This window comes from Mesoplodon bidens (genome assembly GCF_964165515.1).
Source record: "Mesoplodon bidens genome assembly, chromosome: 10".
Lineage (NCBI taxonomy): Eukaryota > Metazoa > Chordata > Mammalia > Artiodactyla > Ziphiidae > Mesoplodon > Mesoplodon bidens.
The window spans coordinates 82,311,903-82,334,389 of record NC_138172.1 but is presented as its reverse complement, the minus strand read 5'-3'; the positions used below and the strand labels follow the sequence as shown (position 1 = coordinate 82,334,389).

The 22,487-nt window shown below is 56.4% G+C and overlaps 1 protein-coding gene across 1 annotated transcript in view; it reads right to left on the bottom strand.

The window, feature by feature from the left end:
- Positions 1-22,487, bottom strand: part of TNXB (tenascin XB) — a 61,914-nt gene that overhangs the window by 32,382 nt on the left and 7,045 nt on the right. Inside the window, exons 2-13 of the mRNA XM_081247166.1 lie at positions 19,031-19,441; positions 16,913-18,652; positions 16,324-16,439; positions 11,603-11,759; positions 11,156-11,419; positions 9,603-10,355; positions 8,105-8,473; positions 6,823-7,116; positions 4,661-4,951; positions 4,002-4,307; positions 2,039-2,371; positions 1,300-1,647 (exon numbers count right to left, since the gene is read on the bottom strand). Coding sequence (XP_081103292.1) covers positions 1,300-1,647; positions 2,039-2,371; positions 4,002-4,307; positions 4,661-4,951; positions 6,823-7,116; positions 8,105-8,473; positions 9,603-10,355; positions 11,156-11,419; positions 11,603-11,759; positions 16,324-16,439; positions 16,913-18,652; positions 19,031-19,433 — 5,374 coding nt within the window. The 5' untranslated portion in view covers positions 19,434-19,441. The remainder of the gene's footprint in view (positions 1-1,299; positions 1,648-2,038; positions 2,372-4,001; positions 4,308-4,660; positions 4,952-6,822; positions 7,117-8,104; positions 8,474-9,602; positions 10,356-11,155; positions 11,420-11,602; positions 11,760-16,323; positions 16,440-16,912; positions 18,653-19,030; positions 19,442-22,487) is intronic.

Sequence of the window (22,487 nt, the reverse complement as noted above, 5' to 3'; positions counted from 1 at the left end):
GGTGGTTTGGCTTAACTGGGAAAGGTGGAATGATAACTACCCATGAGTACCACAGGCCCTATGCTGCATTTGGCATAATCCTTTTCCAAGTTAGCCATGTTTCTAAAGCCGCATGTCAGTTCTTCTCCTAGCAACGGTTCACCACGTGCTGTGCCAGGGACCGGCCCTGGGTCAGCTCAGCGGGCTCCAGCTGCCTGTCACCTTCCCGCTCGGATGATGGGTGCCATCGCACAGCTAAGAACAGAGAAGCCAGGAATGGAACTCAGTTTCTCCGATTCCCAGATTCAGTTTTCCTCTACCGCACCGCCTCAGTCAGTGCCCAGCACTGTCCATCCTTACCCAGGGACCAGCATGGCTGCCCCGGACAGATGGACGGACTGAGGGTGACTCCAGGAGAAACCTCGGCCACATTTTCTGGGCCTGGCACGAGCCTCCATCCTGGTACTTCAGGCCTGCAGGACAGTAACTCAGGGAGGATTTCCCCTCTCCCTACTCTCTGTGCTGACTAAAGAAAGACAAGAAATCGGGAGTGGAAGCTTCTGGAAACTAAGCCAACGAAGTCCCTTTGAGAAGTACAGAAATCATGCTCAGGAAACCTGTTTCTCTGCTTTTGAATATCTTTCTCTTTATATTAAAAGTTGCTTTTGAAAAAGCTGTGTCTTTGTTTCAGTGAACAAAGGGGAAAAGAGATGCCCCTTGCTGGGGCCAAGCTGGGCAGATTAGCAGGAGGGTCCCAGAGGCCTGTCTCTGATCTGGCCCCTCATGCTGGGGCTCTGGAGAGTAGGTGCCCAGGCTGGTCCTCTGTGGTGGCTGAGTGGCCCTGTACCCGGGTGGAAGGGACATTCTTCCTTGCTATAACCACTCACTGGATGAGCAGTAAAGAAAGTTTCCAGCTGCACTGGTGAAGAGGGCAATGTCTCATGCGCATTCTGAATATCTAAGCTGAACCAGCCAAAGGGGACTGAGCAGACCCCAGGGTAAGGACAAATGTAGTAACCATAGCAGCAAACAATGCCAGCATGTTTACTTGGTGCCAGACCCATTCTTAGGTCTGTTAACTCATTTAATCTCACAACAGTTCTGTGAGGTGTTACTATCCCCATTTTACAGCTGAGGAAACAGGAACAGAAAGTTTAAGACCTGATCAAAGTCGTGCAGCTGGTTGTAGCCCAGTCCCCCGTAAACTGTTCTTTCTAGGTCTTCCCCAGGCAGGTGGGGAAGGCAGGGGAGGGCAATGCCACAGGGAGACTGGGGGCCACTGGTGGGAGGAAAACAAACAAGGCCCCCGCCCTCACTCACCTGTCACGCCCACGGTGGACACGGGGCCCACACGCTGCCCCCCGTGCAGGCCGTACAGGTGCATCTTGTACTTGCGCCCGGGCTCCAGGCCCCCAGCGGTCACCTCACTCTCCTCGCCCCCGACACGCACCACCTGGGGCCCGTCCCTGCCCTTGTACTGGACGGTGAAGGAGTCGAAGTGGCCCTGGGGGACGGTCCAGGAGAGGCTCAGCGAGTCCGGGGAGGATCCTGTCACCGTCAGCTCCCCCAGGAGGGGTTCCTCGGGGGCCTCCGAGGCCTCTGTGTTGGGTTCTGTGGGGCTGGGGGTCTCCTCCATCTCTGTGGGGCTGGGGGTGTCTTCCTCTGCAGCTGAGAAGGAGAGACACAGAGAGGGTGAGGTAGGGTCCCAGGTAGATGTCCTTGGGTCTCCTCCCAAGCCTTGGCCCCAGCTCCGGGCCCTGAAGTCAGTTCAGAGAAGCCCGTCCTTGGGGCTGGGTGGTCCTGCTCAGCTGACATCTCATAAACATGCCTGGAGCCTCCGGGGTCAGCTGTGGGGGACCAGGGCAGCCACCAGCATGGCTCACAGAGGCCCTTCTCTGCCCAGGGGGACACACTGGTCCTCAGGGAGCCTGGAGGAGGCACAAAGGGCACCATGGCTCAGCCTCGAGTAGAGGGGCCTCCTGCACCCCAATCACCCATCACCTGAGAGAGGGTGATCCTCCCACGAGGTCCCACCCTGGGGTTTCCACCATCCACTCACTTGTCACCCCGATGACAGAGACGGGGCCCACGCGCCGGCTGTCATGGAAGCCGTACACGTTCATCTTGTACTTGTGGTCTGGCTCCAGGCCCGAGATGGTGACCCCGTCCTGGTGCCCCGGCACCCGCATCACCTTGGGCTGCCCACCCCTGTCTCTGTACTGGACGGTGAAAGAGTCGAAGTGGCCCTGGGGGACGGTCCAGGAGAGGCTCAGCGAGTCCGGGGAGGATCCTGTCACTGTCAGCTCCCCCAGGAGGGGCTCCTCAGGGGGCTCTGGCGCCTCTGTGCTGGGCTCTGTGGGGCTGGGGGTCTCGTCCATGCCTTCCTGCGGGGCTGAGAGAAGAGATTAGACTTTACAGGTGATGTGCTTTGTGGTGATGTTAATCGTGACAATAAAGTACATTTGGCAAATATACTCTTCAAGCTGTCCGCTTAGGGGTTCCTGTAGCCTTGGTATTAGCCATTCAGTAACACATCAAAGGAGACAGGGCTGAGACAGGCCCCTAAACCTTGTCAGTGCTGGACGACTGCACTGTGGGGACAGGGGGCCGCTTCTCACGTCTGAGAAAGGAGACGAGATGGGAAGAGAGGGAACTCTGAGGGATGCTTCTCTGCTGTGTTCATGGACAGAGCTGACCACAGGAGAGCGAGGGGGCAGTGAGGCTTCTTCCCACTGTGTTCCTCCCTTTCGGCTCCTGCCCCTCCCCAGGGCTTTCCAGCTTCCCCCACCCCACTGACCAGGACAGGAAATGGGATGTGCTCCGCTAAGGCTTCCCAGGGCAACCCTGCCCCTCCCTCCACTTCAGACAAGAGCTGGGAGTGGGGGCATGGGCGGGGGAGATGTTGCGGATGGCGCTGGGGGCTGTGGAGGGCTGTGCTCTTGCCCGGCCTGGGCTAGAGTCACAGCCCCGAGGCATCTGCCCACCGTCTGCAGCAGCTAGGTCTTTGCTGAGGCTCCATGGGGCGGGAAGACTGGCACAGGGAAGCCAGCCCTTCTGTGACCCACTCCACGGTCCAAGGGGGACCGCTAAGGAGACAGGAGACTGAGGAGGCAGCAGACAAGAATGATAACCCGGGCAAGGGTGGGGAGGGCGGGGAGGCAAGGAGAGAAAGAGGGCACTGGGAAGCGAGAGGGCCCGGGAGAAAGAGCAGCTCACTCTTCAGTAGCAGTTTTGATGGGCCAGGCACTGTTCTAGGTGCCATATGTATATTAACTCATTTAATTCTAACAACTCTGTGAAGCTGTTACCATTGTCATCCCCACTTGACAGATGAGAAAGCTGAGGCCCAGAGAGGTTCAGTAACTGGCACAAGATCCCAGAGCTAGGATTAAAATCCAGGCAGTTGGCTCTAGAGCCCATGCTCCCAACCGCGATGCTACACAGCCATGGAAATGGTGCTGGATGGGGGAGGCTGGGCCCATGGAGGAATGCAGGGCAGGGGGGCTGAAAGTGAGCCCTTTGCCCTGCCCCAAGCTGGCTGGGAGTCAGGGAGTCAGGGGGCTGGGAGGAGGCTGGGGAAACGTGGAGCTCATGTCCCTTGGATTTGCCAGCTCTGAACAGAGCAGCTATGGCGGGAGGGTGTGGGCTGCAGGCAACAGAAGCTCAGAAATGACCACAGCCTGAGCCAGGGGAAGAAGGCCAGCAAAGACCGCAGGGAAAGAACACAGTGGCTGAGGACATCCACGGGGAGGAAAGCCCGGGACGAAGGAGTGATTCCCAGTGCTCAGAATGTGGGAAGTGGGGTCTGTTCTTGGAGATGTAGAAGCAGGGCCAAGAAAGTTTGGTCAGGGGCTGGCGGCTGGATGCAAAGTCCTGGGATGTCGGGAAGTAGACTGTGGAGGTTTGGCAGAACTGGAGCCAAGAAAGAGAATGTGGAGGGAAGTGTGAAGGATCCCGGGTCAGGTCCTGCTCACAGGGCTGGGGGTTGGCCAGGGAGGGAGCCCCGTGCAGCCCTGACTCACCTGTGGTGGCCACCACGGACACAGGCCCCACGCGCTGCCTGCCATGAAGCCCGTAGAGGTTCATCTTATACTTCCGGTCGGACTCCAGGCCGGGGATGGTGACCTCATTCTCATGCCCCCTGATGGGCACTGCCTGGGCCCGCCCCTGCGCATCCTTGTACTGGACCATGAAGGAGTCAAAAGAGCCCTGGGCCACCGTCCAGGACAGGCGCAGGGAGTCTGGGGTGGTGCCAGTCACTGTCAGCTCCCCCAGCAGGGGCTGCTCAGGGGACTCTGGGTGGCGGGGCTCCTCCCTCTTCTCTGGGGCTGTAAATAAGAGGATCCAGGCAGGGCTGAATTGGCAGAACCCCAGGATTGGGGCCTGGGGTTTGGACAGGTTGTCACACCTGTGGGAGTCTCTATGCAATTAGCACGAGTGATGAACTCTGAGAAATCTGGCACAACCAGGGTATGACACACCTTCTGGGCCTTGGGGAGCAGCTGAACAGGATGAAAGGGTCCCAGCAGTGCAGGGGAGGCTGGCTGGCCCTGAGCCCAAAAGCAGGGCCAGGATTCAGAGTCAGCCATCTCGCTGGGAGGCCCCAGCTTGTTCCTGGCTGGGGGCAAGCATGCGGAAGACTGGGAGGGGTCACATGGGGGCTTAGGTGGCCGCTACTCACCAGTGGTGCCATCGGCCGTGAGGGGGCCATGCCGCTTCTTGTCGGCAATCCCAAACAGAGTGAATCTGTACTTGTGGTCAGGGTCCAGCGGGGAGACAATGACCGAGCGCTCGGGAGCTTCCACGGGCACCACCTGGGGCCGTCCATCCCTGTCCCTGTATTGGACCACGAAGGAGTCAAACTGGCCCTCAGGGACAGTCCAGGAGAGGTGCAGCGAATCTGGGGTGGGATCTGTCACCCACAGCTTTCCCAGGCGGGGTGGAGTCACTGAGCTGGAATCCGTCTGAGGCACTAGAAAGAGCAGGTAGAGAGAAGGGAGGGACACAGGTCAAGGGATAAGAAGGAACCCATCTCCCACCTGGGGATGCCGTGTGAGGTTGTGCAGGCTGTTCACTACACAAAAGGTGCATGGTGGGGCTTCCCTGGTGGCGCAGTGGTTGAGAGTCTGCCTGCCGATGCAGGGGATACGGGTTCGTGCCCTGGTCCGGGAAGATCCCACATGCTGCGGAGCAGCTGGGCCCGTGAGCCATGGCCGCTGAGCCTGCGCGTCTGGAGCCTGTGCTCCGCAACGGGAGAGGCCACAACAGTGAGAGGCCCGCGTACCGCAAAAAAAAAAAAAAAAAAAAAAAAAAAAAGTGCATGGTGGAGGGAGCACTGAGGGGCTGAAATCCAGCCAGCACTCTGCTTGCCAAGCTGTGTACCCTGGCAAAAGGCTATGCCCAACTGGAAGAAGGGGTGCTTTCTTTGATGGGGCACAAAAGCACCGTATGGACTAGTGTGGCCCTGACTCATTCTGCAGCCTGGAAAGGGCTTCAGAGAGAAGGGAGCCCAGCCAGCCCCTCCCACATCTCCATGGCCAGGGAAGTCTTCCAGGACAGCCTCTACTGTTTCCAGGCCTAAGAACTAGCTGGTTTCTTCTCCAAGAGAGGGAAGCTTGGTCCTTGGTGCGTTTTTACGTGGGAGAGCCCCCCACACCTGCGCTCTGGGCCCCACTTCCTCCTTTCCTACCCTCACTCCCTCGGCTATGCCATGAGCATTTACACAAGCTCCTCCACTCAGCTGCAACGCCCTCCAGCCTCCACCCTCCCTCTTTGCTCTCTAGTCCCAGCCCAAATTCCAGAAGGAGATGTCTACACTGCTTGTAGTCATGTCCTCACCTACATCACCCTCCCAACCCAGCTCCACCCTCCACCAGCCGCTCTCACCAGGGTGAGTGGTGACCTTGCCATTGCTAAGTTCTGTGGACACGCTGTAGCCTTGAATCACTCTTACGGAATCTGACATGTCTGACCGCGCCCTTCATTTTGGCATCCCTCTCCCCAATTCACCCTGCAGGCACCCCTTCCTCTGATCTTGCCCTGAGTGTTAGCCATCTCCAGGGTTCCAGTGGCCATGTCTCTTCTCCCTGCCCCCGACCCTGGCTTCTGCCTGTTGGGACACCCACACCCCCTCTTCAGGCCTTTCCTCTGCTCTCCAGGCCCATGAGGGCAGCAGGATGACCCTATGGCCCCATCACTTTCTGCTTGAGTGACCTTGCCCTCTCTGTGCCTCAGTTCTCCTCATCTGTGAAATGAGCATGCCTCACAGGGCTGCTTACGAGGATTAAGTGCGATGATACACTTAGAACATCTTGAACACATTTGACACTTAACGAATGCTCGAAAGATGTTTAACCAAGTGTCCCCCGCTGCACTGCTCCTCACATCCGTTGCCCGTTGCCTCGGGGAATAGGACTGCCTCCTCCAGCTATCCTCTGCAGCAGCCTCAGTGTTATTTGTAAGATAAATATTGAATTAGGTCACTCTCTCACGTAAAGCCCTTTGGCAGCCCCCTAAGGTCCTCAGATGAGTTCTAAGTGACTCAGTCGGACACACGAGATCAGTGAGATCAGTGCCCTCAGCTCCCAGGTGCCCTGCCCCTCGCCCAGAGGAAAGAGGCTTTGATTCTCTTACAGGGCCACACTCTCTCCTGCTGCGCTCTCCCTCTGTTTGCTCTACCCTCCTCAACCTCCCTGCCTGACCACCACAATTTTCCCTTCGGGATTCATCTCCGGCACCACCTTCTCCAGGGAGTCTTCCTGGACTTGCCGAAGCACTGGGCAGACCCCCTTCAGGACTGTGCAGAGGGCAGAGGCAGAGGGGGGTGTGACCCCTCTCACTTACAGATCTTGGCTTCAGCCACCAGGGGGCCATGCCTCTTCTTGCCCACGAGCCCGTACAGGACAAATTTGTACTTGCGGCCGACATCCAGGTTGGAGATGAGGGCTGAGCGCTGGGGTCCCTCTACAGGCACCACCTGGGGCCTGTCTCTGTCTTTGTATTGGATCACGAAGGAGTCAAACTCGCCCTCAGGGACCGTCCAGTGCAGAAGCAGGGAGTTGGAAGTCATGTCTGTCACTGTCAGCTTGCCCAGGCGTGGTGGGGCCAAGGGCTGCCCAGGCTTCTTCCCATCCCTGTCTGGGGTGTGGGGCAAAGCAAAGCATGTGGGCTCAAGCACTGCCTTGTCCCCAGTCTCCTTCCCTCTCCTCTGCCCACTGGCTCACTCCATCCTGGACAGCTCCCTTCCTGGAAGCCTCCATTCCCCGCCCTCTGTTCTCTGGGACCAGCCTTTCTAAGAAGGTGGGCATTTCTCCCCAGTCTCTGCTCTGGAGTGAGAGCTTTGGCTCTTCCCTTGCGATAACTTCCTCCCCACTCACAAAGGTCCCAGTCCCTCTTCACACCTGGGGGAGTCTCTGGGGGAGTTTCAGGTCCCCTGTGGTTTCCCCTGAGAGTTCAGAACCTTGCCATTGCTGTTTCAGAGCAGTCTGAAGACGCCTCGGTGCACCTGAACTCCTCTCTCCCTTACCGCCCTCTCCCCCGTGGTGAGCTTGATCTGGAGTTGCAGGGAGAGCTGGCTAAGGGGACCATGGGGTGCTGTCCACTGCAGGCTGGGCTCGCAGGGTGAGGGGCAGCACCACTGTCCTAGCCTGTCCAGTGAGCGGATGGCAGGGGCTTGGGAGAAGGGAAAGGGAGGAGAGGGCTGAGGGTCAGGATCCTCAGGGCCAGAGGCCTTCCCACACCCACCCTGAGAGACGTAGTGGGCGGGCTGCGGCAGAGGAGTAACCGGGAAGTGGGGGCAGGGCGATTCTGCACAAAGAAAGCTGTAAGCGGAGAGCCAGGGGGCCAACAGCCTCTCTCCTTGAGTCCTTGTCCCATCCTTTGACTTTTGTCCTCTCATCTACTTTGCCTGGAGCACTCCTCTCTCCGGCCCACCCTACCATTGTGCTAAGACCCCCCTCCATCCCTCTTGCCTCTGAACCCTCAACTCCTTTTCTCTCCTTGTTTCTCCTACCATCCTGACCCAAACACCAGCCCTACCCTTCAATCTCCACCCCACCTCTGAAATCCTAACGGCCCAGCCCCTCCCCCAACCTCAGGACGTTGGTCTTGAGAATCCAGGATGTACCCATAATGCCTTGGTAGATGAGAGGGGCAGAGGGTTCGCCCCTGGGGGGGACCCCACGAAGTGACAGCTCATAGGGGGATCCAGGAGGGGGTGAGGGCACCAGAGCCTGACGGACATCCCCTGGCAGTAGCTCCTCATGTGCCCCAGGCCCTTCGGGCACCCGCAGGCGCAGCTGGAAGTGGGCAAAGGTGTCAGGCTGGGCGGTCCAGGCCACGCGGAGGTGCCCTGTCTTGTCTCTGCCCAGCACCCTCAACTCTGCCAGCTTCTGGGGTCGCTGCTGCAGGACAGGGGCCTGAGCCCCTTGAGTCGTTGAAGGGCCTGAGGGAGGAGGCTCATCAGTGGTCCCCAGGAGGTCTGAGGGGGAGGACCCTGGGAAGAAGCAGGAGGAGAAAAACAGGAGAGTGGAGTATGAGAGTCAGAAAGGAAACCCTGGCCCCCAGGGTCTGCCCTTTAGCCTCTAAGAGCCTACAGACCCTCCCTTTTCTGCTCCTGGATCACCCCCTGAGTCACCCCATCATCCCAAAGGCGCACCACAGTCCTGCACAGACAGGCCCGCAGGTAATAAATAAAAGAAATAAAGTCTGCCATCCCTCGTCCCACAAGGCTCCTGTGACCTCCAGCCCCGACAGACCACCATGTCCCTCCCCACAGGAACCCCTTCCCCACTGGGTGGTGGTGGTGACTTCCAATAGTGCTGCAGTGACAAGCCTGGAAGAAAGGAGGAGACGGTGGCGTTAGGGGAGGAGGGTACAGAGAGGGTGGGTAGTGAGAAGAGAGGGAAGAGGGGATGAGGGGTGGACATCCGGCTCAGGTGGCATCTGGGCCCTATGGCGGAAGAAGAGGTCCAGAACCCTCCCCATGACACCCACAGAGCGCCCCTTCCCCGAGCCGGGACATCGTTCCTGTGGGAGACAAGTGTGAAGTGAGCCAGGAGGTCTGGAAAGGCAGCTCAAGAAGCAGTGGTTTCACCCCTCACACACACATGCTGCCCGATGGCTTCAAGGCCACCTCCAAGCGGTTCCGATGTGTCCCTTCGAGGTTGGGGCCAGATTGTGGAAAACAGTAACCATGACCACAGTCTTCAGCCACTCTCACCACAGTGGATCAGAGTGGGGAACCACTGGTTTCTCTCCCTATCCGACCCAGACTGCTCCAGACACTGCCCCTCCCACCAAATGCCCCTTCTGTTGCCTAGAACAGGATTCCTGGCAGAAGTGTCCTAGGAACCCAAGTGAAAATCAGACAGTCCCAAAGAACAGGTCTCCTTGACCTTGGGTATCCACCGGGACCCTGAGCGTGGAGGTGGCGTCTAGGGACACGAGAAGGTGTGCTTTGTTGGGGGGTTCTCTTGGAGACTGGACCGGGTAGGGCTTGAAGACAGAGCGTGCGGTGGGGTGGCAGCCCGAGCAGTGAGGCAGCGGGAACTCAGGGATGCCGACTCCAGGGGCAGGGGAGACTGGGCAGGAGATGGGTGGTCCCGCGGCCCCACCCACACTACCTGTGGTTGTGATGAAGGCGTAGGACTTGGAGGTCTGCCCTGCCCGCACCCCGTGGACCTCCACGTGGTAGGTGGTGCCGGGTTTGAGATCTGGCAGGCTGACGGTGCGCGTGGTGCCCGGCACGGTCAGCTCCCCGCCGGGGCCCTCTGCGGGCGGCTGGGGCCGCCAGCGCAGCACCACGCGCTCGAAGTGGCCGCGGAGCCCGTCGAGGGACACGAGGAGTGCACCGTCGGCGGAACTGCCCAGCACCTCGGGCTTGGGGTGGCGGGGCGCAGCCACCCGGTCGACGCCTTCGGGCGAGAGGCCGTAGGTGCCCTGGTTGGAGTCCCGCTTCCAGGTGCCCGAGTCGGGGCTGGAGGTGGAGTGGGGGCGACGGGCCGGGGGTGCGGGGGAGCTGGTGGGGACGGCCGCCGCCAGGCGACGCCGCTGCAAGTATTCGTGGATGTGGCGCGCCACCGACGTGTAGGTCTGGTTGGCTCGCAGTGGGTAGCCGTGAGCCCGCAGGTGGTGCTCCAGGTCCTGCGCGGTGCCGCGGAAGCGGCCCAGCTCGGCCGTCAGGTTGCCCCACGCCCGCCGAGGGGGCTGGGGTAGGCTCGGCCCGGGCCGAGACTCCGCCTCCCCCTCCTCCGCCGGCCGTGAGGGCCGAGGGGGGACTGGTGGGCGCGGGGGCCGCGGGGCCGGGACCGGCCGGGGCCGGGGCTTGGGGGACGGGGCTGGGGCGTGCGCCTCCGGGTGACTGTAGTGGCCTGGTGCTGCCGGGGCGGAAAAGGGGGGAGGGGGAGGGCCGGTCAGTGGCAGCCCCCCACCAATCCTCCCCGTGGCAGTTCCTCCCACCGTCCCTCCCACCGGAGCCAGAGGCCTCTTCCTGTGCCCCAGCCCCACCTGGAAAGAGAATCGAGAGAAAGGAGTTAGTGTCCCAGGATTCCCTCACCCCTTGCCCTCCAAGCCCGCCACTGTTGGTGCCCTAGAGAGAAGAAACCAGCGGGTGGGGCCCTGTGTCTGAAGGAGAGAAAGGGGCGTGGGAGGAGAGACTGCGAGCTACAGCGAGGTGGGCGTCCCTCTGTCACAGGAAAAGAAAAGAAAGATCCAGGCATCTGTTAAGAGACCGTGAGGGTTAGTGGAAAATTACTGCTGAGACCTAAGTCCCCCAATCCCCAATCCTAAAGTCAACAGGAGTGCTGACCTCTAATCTGCCTAATTCCAATCTCTCCAAGATCTGGCCACTGACTGAGCTCAAGGGCTGTCCCTGTGTCCAAGTTTGGATCAGAACCTCCCCCATCTGGGTGGGTCAGACAGCATCTCCTATTTACTGCTTCTCTCCATGAGGCAGCTCCTCCCAAACTCCAGCCCACAGCCTTCCTACAGTACTCCAAGCACCTGAGACTCCATCTCCGCAGAGCCCTTGGTGCACAGCAAGGCCCCCCAGCAGGTGCTTTGGGACTGCCACACACCCTGTCAAGTGCGTTCAGAGCAGCCTGTGAGCTGGACATGTGGACTCCCTAGGAAGTGGCTCCTATGCTCAGAAACTTCCCTAACCCTTGGCCAGCCATACCTGTGTTGGCCCTGACAGAAGCCGGGTAGCTTACTGCCCGGCCCCGCTCAGCAGTGACGGTCACCACGTATTCCACGCCTGGCATCAGGCTGGTCAGCAGCGTCCCGTCTGCCTCAGAGGGCACTTCCAGCCGCACCCTCTGGTTGCCGGCACTGACGTAGGACACCACGAACTGGTCCACCTCGGCCTGGGGGCGCAGCCAGTTGAGCTCCAGCGTGGTTGGTGTCACAGCCACCACTCGGAGGTCCTGGGGGCCATCGATCACTAGCCCGGTCAGAGAGAGCAGGGATCAGGTGGGAGTCTGGATCTGCAGTCACCAGCTTTCCTTCTGCGAGCCTTGCCCCCAGCCAATCCCTCCCCTCTGCCCTCTTGGAGGGCATATTCCCAGCCAACCCTCTCAAATCCAGATCTCCACCCAGGACCCCACCCCACAGCCCCAGCTCTCACTGGTGGTGATGGTCTTGGAGGCAGGAGGGCCCCAGCTAGTCCCTCGAAGGGCACGGACAGTGACCTCGTACTCCTGACCGGGGGCCAGTCCTCTCTGGTCATAGGCTGAGGCGGAGCTGGGCACCCGTGCTGTGAATGGGGGGCTCGGCCCCTCTGTCTGCAGGAGAGAAAGCACCAGGTGGATCAGGGCTGCCACTCTCACCCCTGCCGCTCAAGCCCCCTTATCCCTTCTTCCTCCAGTTCCAGGCAGGGTCAACATGGGACTGTGTAGAACTTGGCCTTATACAGCTGGGGAGCGTGGGTGGTATCAGCAAACACATCTAGAACACCTGCTCCATGCCACGTACTGTTCAAGGCAATTTATATATGTGAACTCACTTAATCTGCTTAAGAATCTGATGAGGTAGGTCGTATTATTCCCAACGGACAGATGAGGAAACTGAGGTACACAAGGATTAAGTGGCTTGCCCAAGGTCACCAACACCAAGAAAGTGTCAGGGATTTAAACCCAGGCAGTGTGACCTCAGAGTCCCCTCTCCTGGCCACTACCTTTTTAGCCTGTTCATCAGCTGTCTGCCGGAATTCTGACACATGCCAGGACTCTTCTTCTGGCTTTCCCCCCGCAACCCTGACTCCCTGGGCACGAGGAGGCTTCTCCTAAGCCCATTCCTGTCATAACAGATGAAGTAGATGAGGGATGTCACTTCAAGTCTCACTTCCTCCTTTAAGCAGCTGCCCCAGCCTGAGCCTCCCCACAGACACCTGCCCCTGTGACCCACGTCATGATATTTCCTTTCAGGTACTTTTCTTGTATCCTCAGCAGGGTTGTAGGCCCCTCAAAAACAAGGCCCACCTGCTCAAAATTCCACAAATATGTTCCCTGATTTTGTGCCTGGCATCATTTGGGCACTGGAGACATAAAAATAAAAGATATGATCCCTGTCCTCAGATAGCTCATGCCCTAGCAGCTAAATGTGTGGCCATGTCTTAAGTTTTATTAGATCCCTAACCCAAATCTCTATGTGTAGCACATGGCTGTAAGAAAACAACCCTCCTTCAAGTATACATGTAAAGTATTATGATTATTTGTGGTGACCCCATAGAAAATCTGCCAGCCCCTGCTCCAGGCAGGTCTCCTGGAGTGCCAGCCACTGGGGAAACAGGAGGAATGCACATTTGTGAGCAGTCTAACAGCCCAGCATTTCGCTGGGCTGTCTATCTAGGACAGCTAATAAAGACGTTCTGTTCTGTTTAGCTATGTTGGCAGTTATGGGGACACCTCCATTCAGCCAAGTAGGATTGGAAATTTCAAAAGGTACTCTCCTAAACCAAGAGAATTGTGGGGAAATCAGCATAGTAAATACCAAAGTATAAAACCAGATGAGAGTCCACGTAGAGACTTCTGGGTTGAGGATGAAGTAAAGCTTTGTCAGAGTTTTCTCGGCTAAAAAGTTTTCCTGGGCACACAGGATCCCCATCCCTCTCCTATTCACTCTGCCCTAGGATACCCCATCCTGGGAGGCCTCAGACTGGTCTCAACTCAAGACCTGTGTGCCCCTCCTCCTTCCCAGAACTTATTCTCTGTCCCCTTATTCCCCCAACACACACACACACGAATACACACACACACACGCATGCTTTGAGTGTTCCCCAATGATGTCTGGTCCTTTCAGCGAGAGAAGCCCACCCCTGAGTTCTCCTTCTCCCTTCAGACCACCTACATGAACCTTTTAAATGCTTTGTAGTCCTTCCTGAGGTCCATTTGGGAACAGTCCCCTGAAAAGTCCCACTGTCAGTCTAACCCACATCTCTCAGCATCATCTGTCTGGTCTGAGGCAGGCTCTCCAGCCAGATGCTAGCAGCTGGTTCTGCCCCTTGGTGAGAGTTTTGGCTGCTTCACTGATGTCCTTGGCAAGATTCTAACTCTATTCTCGATATCAACCTCATGGCCCCAGGTGGGCGACTCCACTTTGGCTGGTCCCTGGAGCTTACCTCAGCCTCACCCTGCTTTTCAGACCAGACCAAACAAACTTTTCTCAGGCTGCAAGGGCCTGTGTCCCAATGAAAACGTGGCACAGCCCCAGTGTCCAGGCTGCAGAATACACCCAGACAGGGAACATTTGAACGTCTGTCTGTTCGGGGGTTCACCTCCCTCAGTTTCTTCATGCTTTCTCTCACATTCATAAAAGACCTTGCCTTTTGCAAAATAGCAACATTTCTTAAGTTAGTGGTCCTTGGGCTTGGGGTGCATCAGAATCACCTGGAGGGCTTGTTACAACACAGGTTACTGGGCTCTGCCCCCTAGAGCTTCTGACTCAGTAGATCTGGGGGTGGAGTCTGACAGTTAGCATGTCTAGTGCTCCAGGTGATGTTAATGCTGTAGGTCCAGGGAACACATTTTGAGAACCACTGAGTCAGAGGAACAACGCCACGTATGCAGGGAAAGGAGGAATGTTCCTCTTCTGCGTTCTGAAAATCATTCCAATAACTAGGTGTGTCCCTTTGCCAGGGATAGTAGAGTTTGGGCTTTGAGAGAGAAGTGGTTCTAGAAAAGGGGAGGGGAAAAGGTAGAGAGAGGCTTCTAGGAAGATGGCAGTGGCCAGAGGACAGCCAGCTACTGAATGTACTCTGTGCCAACAGAAATGGATAGAGAGTGCTGGCCAAGGCAAGAGGCACAATACTAGGGGCCAGCCACAAAAAGCATAGAAAGCATAGTCAGAGGGTCAGTAGCACAGGCTGATGTGGAGTCCAAGGGAGGAGTCTGGGGACCAATCTTACAGGAGCATTTTCCACACCCAGGCTCAGAGAGAACCCAGAATGTGACAGAGGTCCATACCCAGAGCAAAGCAGATGAGCTAAGAGCATGGCCAAGCTGGACCCAGGCCGGCTCAACACCAGCCTGGCCCCACGGAGAGGGAGAAAGCCTAGGGCTGCAGCGGGGAGGCTGCACCCCCTGAGAACACCAAGGACAAGTTCATATTTACTAAGAGTGGGAGATGATGCTACCCTGTAAGCTCCTTCTATCTCAAGTGTTTATTTTACTTCTTCTTTCCCTGAAGCTCCTTAGGAAAGCTCTGTTTAAAAGTCCTACCCTCTCAAGATTAAAACTATGCAAATAATATACACACAGAAGAGAGTGGGAGAAACACTTTACAATGTTAACAGTGCTTGTTTTAGTGTGAAACAGCCAACGATTGTTTTTTTCTCTAGTTGCCAAATTCTTGTCTTGTGATTACATTATTTTTATAACTGAAAAAAAAATTTTTTTTTTAAACAGAAGAAAAATCCCAGCTCTCTTGGTTGTGCAGCAAAGTAGGGATTTCTGCCTCTGTTCCTACCAGCGGGTAAGGAGAGACAGAACATGGCAGGGGTCTGGGCTTGAGGGGATAATAAGAAGATTTAGAATGACTAGGCCAGTTGGGGTGGGGGTGACAGCCAGCACCTCTGAGCTGTCCCTTCTGTCCTAGAGGCTTCCTAGGTTTAGGCCCTGGGACTTATTTATTTTTCCAGGGTCCTGACTGGGTAGAGATGAGAATGACATGGCCTACCCACCAATGGCATTTGTGGGATGATGCAGGAAAACATTTGGACAGTAGAAATGTCAGATGATTTGAAACTAGGAGACCAAACACAACATAAAAGTCCAATCTGCATAAAGGGAAATCTCTAATGAGAGGCCACAGTCTTTGTCCTTAGGGTGCCCCCCAATATTTTAAGAGTGAGTTGGAAGGAGACAGAGAAAGGAGGCTTTGCAATGCACTGATGACACGGAGGTAGGGGAACCAGCTCACGGACTCAAACTATTGCAACAGCCTGGACAGGTTGGCCCAAAGCAAAAATGATAACACTGAAGAGAGCGAAATGCAAAGGCTTATATTTAGGCTTAAAAAGAGAGTATGTAGTTGAATGTCTTCTTTTTTCCTTCCTTTTTTTCTTCCTTCTTTCTTTTTTCCTTGTTTATATTTTCTAAAGTTTCTACACTGAGCCTATATGACTTTTATCATTAAAAGTTACTTTAAAAAATCAAATGTGATCAAAATAACTGACAGTTTGTCAGTTATGAACTGACCACAAGTTCATATATGTCAACTCTGAGAAAAGTGCCAGGGTAGCCAGAGTTAGCCAGGGGAACCACTGGGCTCCTCTTTGCTCCCCCATTTTGATGGCGTGGGGTGCACATGCAAAAAGCAGGAGGCATTAGAGGAGGAAAACCAAAAAGTGAAGGACTCAGAGAACAAAGCATTAAGGAAAAGGGGAGAAGAAACCAGTGGATTTGGCCTGGAGGGAATGAAGGGTGACATAATGGCTGATGTCTCCAAATACTTGAAAGCCTATGGTGTAAGACACAGGGAAAGCAAAAAACACGTTCTGACGGCTGGCGAAGGCCCAGCTAGGGCCAATGGATGGATGTTAGAATGGGGCAGATTTAGATCCAGCAATAACAAAAAGAACTGACTACAGTGATGAACAAAAATGGAGTCGGCAGCCTCAGGAAGTCTGAGCTCGAGGTCACCAGAGGTGTTCCAGCAGCAGTGGGCCAATGCTGCAAAGGCTTCTGCACCGGGTGTGGGACAGAATGAACAGGCCTCTAGAACAGCTTCGGGAATCAGCCAGCTGGACGCAACCACTGGTTACCTAGGACTCCTGCTTGAGGTGAGCAGGAGGGACCCCCCTCTCCGCAGTCCTGCCCACTCAGCCCCCTCTTGGAGCTTGGCTCTCACCGTGGGGATGAACTGAATTTCGTAGGCATCCACATTGCCAGGAGCCCGGGTCCACTCTGTCCGAACCATCGTCTCCTCCAGGAGGTGCATCCTCAGGCCCTCAACGGCTGGCACCTCTGCCCAGGAGAATAGGATATGAGAAGCTGCTTAGCCCAAGGCACCCCGACCTCCACCATCACAGGCCCCTCCTACTCAGGGCCGCTCTGAGAGATCCACCCAAGCTCTGACTCCTCTCTGGGGATGGGGCAAAGCCGGCAGCGGCCTGAACAGACCTTGGGTCTCCTTTACTGCCCCCCATCTCCAGGAACACGAAATCTCCCTAAAAACAACTAAAGGGGCCCCCAATCTGCTCATCAGAGATCTCAAGGCAGGTCCCGCCTGCAGGCGTGCCCCCACGGTTCTGCAGCCCCTGGTGGACACTGGCTCCCTGGCTCCTCTGACTGCCCCGCCCCCACCCCAATATATGACACCCCCCCCCCTTCACTCTTCCTCCAATTCCCTGGGCTCCTAGGCCTCAGACTCAGGCTTTCCCACTGGCTCCAGTTTTCCAGTCCCTGACCCAGCACACTGGGAAAGGCTGCCCGCTCACCTTCCCCGCAGTCCTCCCCTGCATAGCCATCTTGGCAGACGCAGCTGCCCTCACGACACTCTCCCCGACCGCGGCAGTCCCCGGGGCACGTCTGGATGGCGCAGTCGGGGCCTCGGAAGCCCTCGACGCATACACACTGGCCTGCGCGGCACAGTTCCCGAGGCCCGCAGCCCCCGGGGCAGGCGCTGGAGGGAGGCTCTTCCTGCCCGCAGTCCTCGCCGCTATAGCCCGCGTGGCACACGCACACGCCCTGCACACAACGTCCACGGCCCCGGCAGTCCGCCGGGCAGGTTCGGGTGGCGCAGTAGGGGCCGGTGTAGCCGGAGTCGCACACGCAGCGCCCGTCATCACAGCGGCCGCGCCGGTGACAGTTGGAGGGGCAGGTACGGAGGCTGCAGTCCTCGCCCGTGTAGCCCTCCCAACAGGCGCACACACCATCCTGGCACACGCCGCGCTGGCTGCAGTCGCGCGTGCACCGTCTCACGCCGCAGTCTTCACCCTCGTAGCCGTCGTCGCACACGCATCGCCCCTCCAGACACTGGCCGCGACCTTGGCAACCCCTGGGGCAGCTGCGCCTGCCGCAGTCTTCGCCCTCGTAGCCCACGTCGCACAAGCACACGCCACCCTCGCAGCGGCCGCGACCGCGGCAGTCCCCGGGACACCGTCGGCTCCCGCAGTCCTCGCCTGTGAAGCCCGGGTTACACACGCAGCGGCCGTCCACGCAGCGCCCGCGACAGTCGCCAGGGCAGGCGCGCGTGCCGCAGTCCCGGCCTGTGTACCCGGGCCAACACACGCAGCGGCCGCTCTCGCAACGGCCCCGGCCGCGACAGTCCCCGGGACAGCTGCGCACGCCACAGTCCTCGCCGCTGTAGCCCGCGTTGCACACGCACACGCCGTTCTCGCAGCGCCCGCGGCCCCGACAATCGCGCGGGCAAGCGCGGGCGCCGCAGTCGGGCCCCGAGTACCCAGGCCAGCACACGCAGCGGCCGTCCTCGCAGCGGCCCCTTTGGTTGCAGTCGCCCGGGCAGCTGCGCACTCCGCAATCGTCCCCGCTGTAGCCTGGGTCGCAGATGCATTCGCCTTCCTCGCAGCGCCCCCGGCCCCGACAGTCGCGGGGGCAGGTCCGCGTGCTGCAGTCCTCGCCCGCGTACCCGGGCCAGCACACGCAGCGGCCGTCCACACAGCGCCCGCCCTCGCCACAGTCCCACGGGCAGCTCCGAGAGCCGCAGTCCTCGCCAGCGTAGCCAGGGTCACAGACGCAGCGCCCGTCCTCGCAGCGCCCCTTCTGGCTGCAACCTCGGGGGCAGCTCCTCACCCCACAGTCCTCGCCAGTGTAGCCTGGGTTGCACACGCAGCGCCCGTTCTCGCAGCGTCCCCTCTGGCTGCAGCCCCGAGGGCAGGAGCGCAGGCTGCAGTCGGCCCCGGAGAAGCCCGCGCGGCACACGCACACGCCCTGCACGCAGCGCCCGCGGCCGTGGCAGTCCCCCGGGCAGGAGGGCCAGCTACAGCTGGGGCCGGTGTAGCCAGGGAAGCACACGCAGCGACCCCGGACGCAGCGACCCTGATCATTGCAGTCATCTGGGCAGGACCGGGAAGCTGAGGGGGGAGAGGAGGGGGGCGCCGCGGCATCTGCGGGGTCTGAGCAGGTGGGCCCACCCCAGCCTGGCTCGCAGGAGCAGGCACAGCGGCTCAGGTCAAACACGCCATGGAGACTGCAGAGGCTCCGCACGTCCGTCTGGCCTGGAGTAAGAGCAAGAGGTGGGCCTCAGTCTCTCGGCGGGAGAGGCTGACCCTGTACAGTGCTCCTCTGAGTCAGCTTCTCCAGCAGAGCCAGCCTCATTTCCTAAGGCCATCTTAGTTTCCAGCTGCAACTTGTCAGTATATGTGGCCTCCCAGTGCCCTAACATATGCTGGGGAGGAGAGGGCTGACATCTAGTCACGTGGCTCCTCTCTCAGAGTTGTGCCCTGGGCTGCACTCACCGCTCCCAAGGGGGAGGCAGGCATGCCTTTTTCTAACTCATACCGAGGTCCTTTATGGACAAGTGATGCCCACCCAACCTTAACCCACTTCTCCACCTTCCTCTTTTTCTGTGCCCCTTCTTGGGATCATCTGCTCACCTGTGCCAGCCTGGGCAGCAGCAGGACAACATCCCCCAGTGCACTGTTCCTTGAGCCCCTTCACCAGCTCCTCCAGGATCTCTAGCCGGACCCTCAGGGCCTGTACCTCTGAAGCAGGGACGGGGGGCTCAGTGCCTGGGGGACAGCCACAGCTACCTGAAGTGGGCAGGTTAATGCGGTGGGTGAACACCACCTGCTTCTCCCCTCCTTCCACGGTGTGCTCATAAAGCTGAGAAGAAGGGCCTCCCCCTCCCGGCTGTTCTGTGCGGCCTCCTGGCTGGGGAGGAGGCCGTGGGGCTGGGAGTGTCACATTGGACCGTGGAGAGAAAGGGCCTGCTGTGACTGTGCCCAGCAGCACCAGGAGGGCCAGGCTGGAGGTTAGGGAACCTTGGGCTGGCATCATTCAGGAGGCTGCAGGGAGAGAGGGCACATATGAGAGCAGCTTCGCAGAGAAGGAGACAAGATGAAGGCCCTCCTTCCCCAACACACACACCCATAGTCCCACCACCCACAACTAATCTACCCAACTCACATGTTGGAAAATCCACGTTCAGCCCAACCCTAACGGATGCCCTCCTTGGGCAGATCTGTCTCTACCTTGCTTTCTGATATCATTTGGTCACCCTGCTCCACCCCCTCCACCCACACTGGTCTTTTATGTTTGTTCCACAGACACTACAAGATTACATTAGACTAAAGGGCCTTTGCACTATATGTTTCCTCTGTCTGGGATGTTCTTCACTGAGCTCTCGGAGGCTGTCTCCTTCTTGTTCAAATCTCAACTCACATGTCATTGACCCCCAGAGGTCTTCCTTGATGCCCAGTTGGAGCAGTCTTTCATCACTCTCCAGCACAGGGTCCTGCTTATGTTCTTCATGGCATTTACTGCTGCCTGAATCAGCTGTTTGTGTGGCTACTTGTTTGTTATCTTTCTCCCACTGCTAGGATGGGAACTCCATAAGAACAGGGACCTCATCTGTCCTGGCACTGCTGTATGCTTGTGCCTGGCACACGGGGGCTATTCAACACATTTTTGTTGAAAAAAAAATCAGTGGATGAATATAAAAGACTAATCCTTCCACAGGCACCTGGATCCCAGCTCCTATTGTCTTTCAGAAACCTTAAGGTGTAGATTATCCTGTCTCTTTTATTCAGCCCCTTACTCTCAACTAGATCCTTCCCATCAGCTTCCCATATGAGCTCAAAAAGCTCCTGTTTAAAACAAAAAACAAAAAAACCCTCTTCCTCAGGACTTACATTACCAAATATCAAATATCAAAACATTACAAAGGTGCAAGGATAGAGAGAACAGAATAGGATCCAGAAACAGACCTACACATATGTGGTCACCTGATTAATGAAAAAGGTACCACTGCAATTAAGAGGAGAATGAATTGTCTTTGTGATAAATGGTCCTGGGTCAAATGAAGATCCACATGGGAAAAAAATCTATCTCTACCTTATGTCCACTTACAGAAATTAATTTAAAATGAATATATAGGGACTTCCCTGGTGGCGTAGTGGTTAAGAATCTGCCTGCCAATGCAGGGAACATGAGCCTGAGCCCTGGTCCGGGAAGATCCCACATGCCACGGAGCAACGAAGCCTGTGCGCCACAACTACTGAGCCTGCGCTCTAGAGACCGTGAGCCACAACTACTGAGCCCACACACCACAACTATTGAAGCCCGTGCACCTAGAGCCCATGCTCTGCAACGAGAAGCCACCACAATGAGAAGTCCACGCATCACAACGAAGAGTAGCCCCCACTCGCCACAACTAGAGAAAGCCTGCGCACAGCAATGAAGACCCAACACAGCCAAAAATAAATATTATTTAAAAAAAAAAAAGAAAGAAATTAGTGCAACCACTTTGGAAAACCGGTAAGCAGTTTCTACTGAGGCATACAGCCTATAACTTAGCAATTCCACTTCTTGGTAAATATCCAACAGAAACGACTGCGTACATCCTCCAAAAGACATGTACAAGAATGTTCATGGGATTTTTTTCGTATTAGCCCAAACTGGAAGCACCTCAAATGTCCATTAATAGTAGAATGGATAAATAAATTGGGGCATAGTCATAAAATGGAATACTATACAAAAACACCCTGTTGGGACTTCCCTGGTGGTACAATGGTTAGGACTCAGCGCTTTCACTGCTGGGCCCCAGGTTCAGTCCCTGGTCGAGGAAGATCTGCAAGGTGCACGGTAAGGCCAAAACCAAAACAAAACAAATAAACAAACAAACAAAATGAAAAAACACCCTCTTGTTACATGCAACAACATGGACAAATTTCGCACACATAACGCTAAGCAAAAGAAACCATACACAAAAAAAGAACGCTGTGAATGATGCTATTTATATGAGGTTCAAAAACAGGCAGAGCTAATACAAGATAGGATAAAAATTACTAGAAATATTTTGTACCTGGAACTGGGTGGTGGTTAAACATACGTATACATAATCAAAAATTAATTGAGCTATACACTTAAGATATGTGCATTTTACTATATGCACAAAAATATACTTAATACACAAAATATACAAAAATATACTTAAAATTTTTTTCCCCCAATTTCACACTCCCTCCAACCACCACATATTTTTCTTCTCTACTTCATGGCCATAGTTGTCAAAAGATTTATCTGTACTTGCTATTTCTATTTCCCCATATCCCATGCATGCCTCAATTTGTTCCCACCTGACTTCCCGATCTCCTTTCAACCCAAAGGTTACCAAATAGCCCTCCCAAAGGTCTCCCAATGATCTCAGTGTCACAAAATCTAAAAGACGTTTGTCTTCACCTTACTTGATCTCTCTCAAAATCACTGGATACCCTTGACCACATCCTCCATTTTAGAGCATTCTGTATCTGTGCTGTCAATAAGGTAGACAGGAGAGATCACTGACTCTCGAACACTTGAAATGTGGCTAGAGTGACTGAATTTTCTTTAGTATTTTTTTTTTTCTGCGGTACGCAGGCCTCTCACTGCTGTGGCCTCTCCGGTTGCGGAGCACAGGCTCCGGACGCGCAGGCCCAGCAGCCATGGCCCACGGGCCCAGCCACTCCGCAGCACGTGGGATCCTCCCGGACCAGGGCACGAACCCACGTCCCCTGCATTGGCAGGCGGACTCTCAACCACTGCACCACCAGGGAAGCCCCCTCTTTAGTATTTTTAACAGCTCCCCAGGTGACTGCAATGTGCAGCCAGAGTTGAGACCTACTGCAGTAGTCGTCCATCCAGGAACCTTCATCCAGACCCATGACTTTAATTTCCAAACTATACCCCAACATATAAACTCTCTCCTCTTAACTCCAAGCAATATATCCAACCTCCTATTTGGCATCTCCTCTTGGGCACCTCAAATTCAACATGTGTAAAACTAAACTCAGCGTTCATCCTTCCTGTACTGCATCCCCTCTCAGTGTTCTCTACTGCAGCTCATGGCCCCAT